General features: G+C 37.6%; 1 protein-coding gene across 12 annotated transcripts in view; it reads right to left on the reverse strand.

Annotated features, from left to right (window-relative positions):
• The window catches only part of APBA2 (amyloid beta precursor protein binding family A member 2), a 265,914-nt gene that overhangs the window by 29,282 nt on the left and 230,919 nt on the right, over window positions 1-5,713 (reverse strand). For 10 of the 12 annotated variants that reach the window (XM_025199452.1, XM_025199454.1, XM_025199455.1 and 7 more), the window contains one exon: window positions 592-777. The exons of the other annotated variants lie outside the window; for them this stretch is intronic. In XM_025199452.1, coding sequence (XP_025055237.1) covers window positions 592-777 — 186 coding nt within the window. The remainder of the gene's footprint in view (window positions 1-591; window positions 778-5,713) is intronic. 12 annotated transcript variants of the gene reach the window in all.

A 5,713-nucleotide genomic window follows, 5' to 3' on the forward strand; every position in this document is an offset into this window, starting at 1 on the left:
TAGGACAGGCCGGCCCTGAGGTCAAGGCCTCTTTCTGCCTATCCATATAGACCTTTTGACCTAACTGTTTTGTGGACCTGTCAGCAATTTATCATCATTTAAAGCAGCTCCAAGTTTAGAGAAGGCCAAAAACAGTCTCTGGCCAGCCCCAAGACTATGGGAGTATAAATGCAGCATAATAAGCTTAATAAGACTTAATAAAGCAAAGGTTAATAAAGCAAAATTATCACATTTTTACCCAGCAAATGCAAATGCCTACTTTGGCCATCCGTGGCAAAACATACCATTAAAAAATCCGTATTATTAAGCACTGACATATTTGCACTGCCTGAAAGAGGATTTCCATAACGGAGTCTGACAAGAAAAAGAAATGATTTGCAGGTTGAAAGATTTGTAGGTAGAGGAGAAAACAAGGTAAAACCCTTGGGGACAGAAAAGCAAGAACAAATTGTAAATTATCTAGTCAATATTTCAAAGGATTCTCTCATAAGAAAGTAATTCCTGATAATGATAATGCATTCATGTGAAAGAGTGAGGTTTCTGAAGTTCCCTAACTGACATACTCTTTTTAAGAAATAACAATTTACTTACATCCTCTGATTCAAAGACATGGCATATCATTTTGTACTGTTTCTTTCCTTCCTGGGCACCAGGTGTTGTCTCAATACAGTCTTGAGAAGCTGACCTTGGCATCCGGCGTCTTGCCATTAAAACAACAATGTTACCAATATCAGCAATGTATGAGATTGTGCGTAGTGCATGATCCATCATTGTTTCCTACATAAAGCAAAGGATAAACAAAAGTATTCTCTGTGCATACTATTTCTCCATAAATTTTGCATTTGCTTTCACTCTTATGACCTATTTCTTTAGCATCACAACAGTCAACTGAACTGGCATCCCCTGGTACATGTTATATGGAACCACGTCCTATATTCCTAAATCAGTTAAACACAGTTAAAACTCTCAACTTTTGTTATGGAAAAACATCCATTAAAAATCATGCCTGAGCAAGACGGCTCTGGGGTGCTACTCCAGTTAAGCATGTCAGACACCGGATAGAAGGAGAAGATGTTCCAATATTTTAGAAATAGTTTCATGGTGTTAAAAATAACACATAAGCTTTGCAAATGATTACTCTCCAAAGTTCAATAGATTCATTTCACAGTGACAGAAGGAGTTTATGACAAGGTCATGAAAAAGTCTTACTGTTAGGAGGACAAGCTAAAGAGCATTCAACAAATTGTAACATAAAACTTTTCCCAAAAGAATATAGAAATATTTTTGTTCCTTCAAATAAGAGATTGTTAATGTGATGTTTTCACCCTCAAGGGAAGCTGTATTGGTGAAAAAATTATACTGATTTCAACAGGGTTTATGTCAGGGTGAAAGGACTCAGTGCACATCAGCTGATGCAGTGTAACTGTTGTCTGGTCTATTCTATCCCACAAGAAGCAGAACCTAAATCAGGGCAATTTACCCCTGAATGAAACAACTGCTAAATTACTGTGGTTTAGTTTATAATTACTGTAGGACAGAGAGGACTCTAAAAATAAAGTTACAGCAGACATATTATAAGTACCTCCCTCCCTCACCAAACACACACATTTTAATTCAATATAATTGTTCCATCTGCTAAGGCTTCTCTCTCTTACTGGCTTCCTCACCATTTAAATCATACCACATTGGCTGCACATAAGGCAGTCTAGTCTAAAATCTGGGCACCAAAACACACTCATATATTTACCTAATTAAATACCCAAATAATCCCAGGGAAGTCAATGGCACTGCTCACATCCTTAAAGGGAAGAACATGTTTTAGTACTTTGCTGAGTTGAGGTTTGAATGTAAGGGAGTCTATATACACAACGCTTCTGAAGTTGGCCCATCGTGGGGGCAGGCAACTGTTGGCAAATGTTAGTTTTTGTTCAGAGTATCTGGGCAGGACTCTTGAAGTTCCACCATCTGCAAGGTGAATGTGACAGGCAGGTATACAATATGTCACACAGCAGGGCAACAGGAAAGCCATGGAGAAATTATCTTGGTTACAGCAGGTCAGCCCAAGCTTCTGCACAGGGCCAGCCCACTAAGGCTAATCCAGCCACGTGGGACTTGGAAATCTGGCAGAAGGGGCATGGTGGCAATGTTACTTGACACCAGTTCCCCACTGCCAAATTTCCAGACCCTGGGGAGACCCGCAGGCCAGGTTACATGGCTCCATTGCCTGCGGGTTGAACACCCTTGCTCCAGGGTATTCCAAGATAATGAGAATGCGCCAGATCAAAATCTTCATCAGCCCACAGTCCAGTTCAGCTCACCACCTGGCAACTGAGTTATACTGGGGGAGCTATTGTAACTATATTTTAACTTGGAGTAATTTTTGCCCTTTGATTTTGTTTTTCAGTGGAAACTTGCCCAAAGTATGACCTAAGAAAGATCATACCTATGAACCAGCTGAATTTTAGTAAATAAAAAAAAAAAAAAAATTTTTAAATTAGAAGCAATCTTTAAGTGCATCTCAGACCTTCCTGTGCCTAACTGAAATCTTTTCATGTTGCATATTCTTGACAGGTTATTTTTGCCTTTTGAACCCCATTCCATTTTCAACATTATGAGTAAAATCTCAGCCTATCACTGTTAGATATTTTCTCTTAGGCATGCATCATTCACTGTATAATGTCTTTGAGTATTAAGTTACCACTGGACAAATGTGAAGTAAGTGAATATTTGCTGTCAGGAAATAATTTTTTATTACTGAATTTGTTTTAATCCATATTATTGTTATCAATTTGTGTTTGGGTTTTTTTGTATTCATCTTAATCTTTGTTTTACTGATCTCAGTTTCATGCTTCTAACAAAAAACAGTGATTTTCCACAAGGAGGAATCTTCAAGGACATTTTTAATATTGATTCCTGTACAATTCTGTCCTGTATTTAAATCTGAACTAAGTTTTATCATTGGTAAGCTCAGTACTGACTGTGAATAAACTAGCATGGGTCGCTAGCTAGCTATTTAAGAGGTCAAATTTGCAAAGTACTTTGCATATAAATAATATTATTACAGTTTATGATAATGCATGGTTACCAATGACATTGCTAGAGAAATGTTCTGGAAGGACTTTAAAACATTTAAAATGTTTGAATACTGCAAAGCTGCACAGTTTTTTTCTACTGCTGTTCTAGCTAATTACTTGTCAATTTATACAGATTTTATACAACCCTTTTTCAAAGTGATCTAAATTTACCTTTAATTTTCTGCAAAAAAATTATGCAATTCTCCTAAACCCGCTGTTATGGTCTGTTGCTATGGAAGATATTCCATTGTGCCTGAAACCTTTCATGTTAAAAATGAGAGGTTTAGGAATGCTCAGACAATCAAGTAATCTGACTGACTGAACGTCCCTAAAGTATTTTGAAAATTACCATTTTTGAAGAACTGCTTCAGTTTGAAAAAGGAGATCTAGTTAGTATTCGGGGATCTAAGAATGGGAAAATGTAGGTTGAGCATCAGGAAAAACTACTTAGATTCCAATGTCAGAAGTCTAACTAATAGAGGAAGTCAAAACGCCATAATTACAGGATATGTAAAACTAGCCTGTATAAGCATGCCTCTGAGGCCATATATAGATGGCCCATTTTTACAGTGAAAAAAAGCTTGTCCTGTGATCCTATACACATATAAGACGACTGTTCTGCCTCGTCTCTCTGAAGTGCACAGGATAAAATGTGCTATTGCTTTTTTCTGGGACATCATACTGTACGTCTGTAAGGTTATTGCGGGTCGTTCTTTAACAAGCTGGCTAGGATGTGTGCTCTCAGCAGCCACCTAGAGGAATAGCAAAGCAACTTAGAAGGGCTATGTGCATAAATGACTGTGCCACCCCTGTTTTGATCTGGGTCAAAATCCAGGATAATCAGCACCATGTCAATATCTATTTATGGCCTCATAAATGTTTTAAGTTCGGCACCCAGAATTACTAACCACTTCTAAAAAAGTTTGATAAATTCAGGACGTATATTCCTATCTTTGTTTTTCCGTAGGTCCTTTATAAATTTTGCCATACTTAAATGTAAAGTATCCATCTTCTTATAAATAGAGTATTATCTGTAAATTCTGCCTTGCTGGTTTCATTAGTTTATTTTATGCATTGCTCAAGTTGGTAGGATAATTGTGTAGCTGGTCAAAAACAGTGGGGGATGCTATTTTTCTCCTAGGCATAAGCGCTTTGGACTGAACAACTAAAACATTAATCGAATCTTCTGCCTGAGTAGGAATACAAACATCCTTGTTCTTCAATCAATTCATTTTTCATTTTCTCTGTGTATTTAGTTTGAAACCAATATATTATTTTATTATTTCCCTTCTTAACATTTAGGTACTTTGTCTAGGAGAGAAATGGCCTCTGCCACTTGTTCCATAACCATTGTTCTCACCTATGCAGTTGTGGGGAACAGGAAGAAACCTGTGACAGTGGCCATGTGACAGCACAGCGAGTAACTGTTGGAGACCAGTAATCACTAAGTAGCGTGATGTGAAATTTCACCCATTCCAACTACAATACATGGTAATGGGCTAATGAAAACAAAACTGTGAAGCTGGGTAGACTGTTTTAAACAGAAGCTGCCAAAAACCTTTTTCCACCCTGATGCAGTACAGCACCTTGTGCACAGCCACAACATATACCCAGGGAAAAGTGCTGACTGACCAGAACATGAAGTACAACAACTAGGGATGGCTCATATGATTAAGCTTTTCTTTTTGCCTTTGCCGTAAGCACTTTGGTGTTCTTCTTTTGGCGTTGTGCAGCTGGATAACCTGTCTTCTGACAAGCTGACAATCTATGCAACTCTGTCTGCTCTAAAGAATTATTCTCATACATACACATACTCATTAATGTATGTGTTATTAAAAGAGGAGGGGGAGCTGTTGTTTGGGAATGTACATCAGCTGTTAGGATGCAACTCTTAGGTATGCATGAGCCTATAGTGATACAGGTTAACTAAATCACCCTGACTTTGGTTTTTGAATGAAACAGGGTTTAAATTGGAGCAGTTTTGCTAAACTTGTCTTACTGCAGAATCATGGAGGCCCAATATTTGCATCATAACAAGTTATGCCTGTATTTGGTTTATATCAGTGTAATTGTTATATTTGTCTATATCCTGAGAGAATTTCTCATCACTGATATAGGGAACCTGACATCTGAGCATTAGCCTGCCAAATTACAATGCTCCCTTTTTTCTTGACAAAATGAAAAAGATTTTCAGGTCAGGAAGAATAATTGTTTTAAGAAGTTTTGTACAATGTAATTTGACAAAACTAGGAAAATACCAACACTGAAAACTTATTGGAAATACCTCTCTTGCTGCAAATAAAAAAATAATCCATGAATTATCCTTTAAAAATATTTTTCAAACCTATAAATGAAATATTCTTTATTTGTCCCCAAATTGTGAGAGAAATGTGATACCGGCTGCTGACAAGGCTTGTGAGTTTCTCTGAGGTTTCACAAGAACCGTCTGGATCTATAGAGGTCCTACCCATCTTCCAGCAAGGTCTTGGGAACTCTGCAGAAATAACTGTTTTTCAGCAGTCTGATCTGTGTGTGTTATAAGGACGTAATCATATATGCACAGATCACAAGAGAGACTGGAAATGGGGCAATACATACAGCTCTGCACTTCACCTCTTCTGGCATGAGTTCCTTTCCCT

This window comes from Alligator sinensis, unplaced genomic scaffold (assembly GCF_000455745.1).
Source record: "Alligator sinensis unplaced genomic scaffold, ASM45574v1 scaffold458_1, whole genome shotgun sequence".
NCBI lineage: Eukaryota > Metazoa > Chordata > Crocodylia > Alligatoridae > Alligator > Alligator sinensis.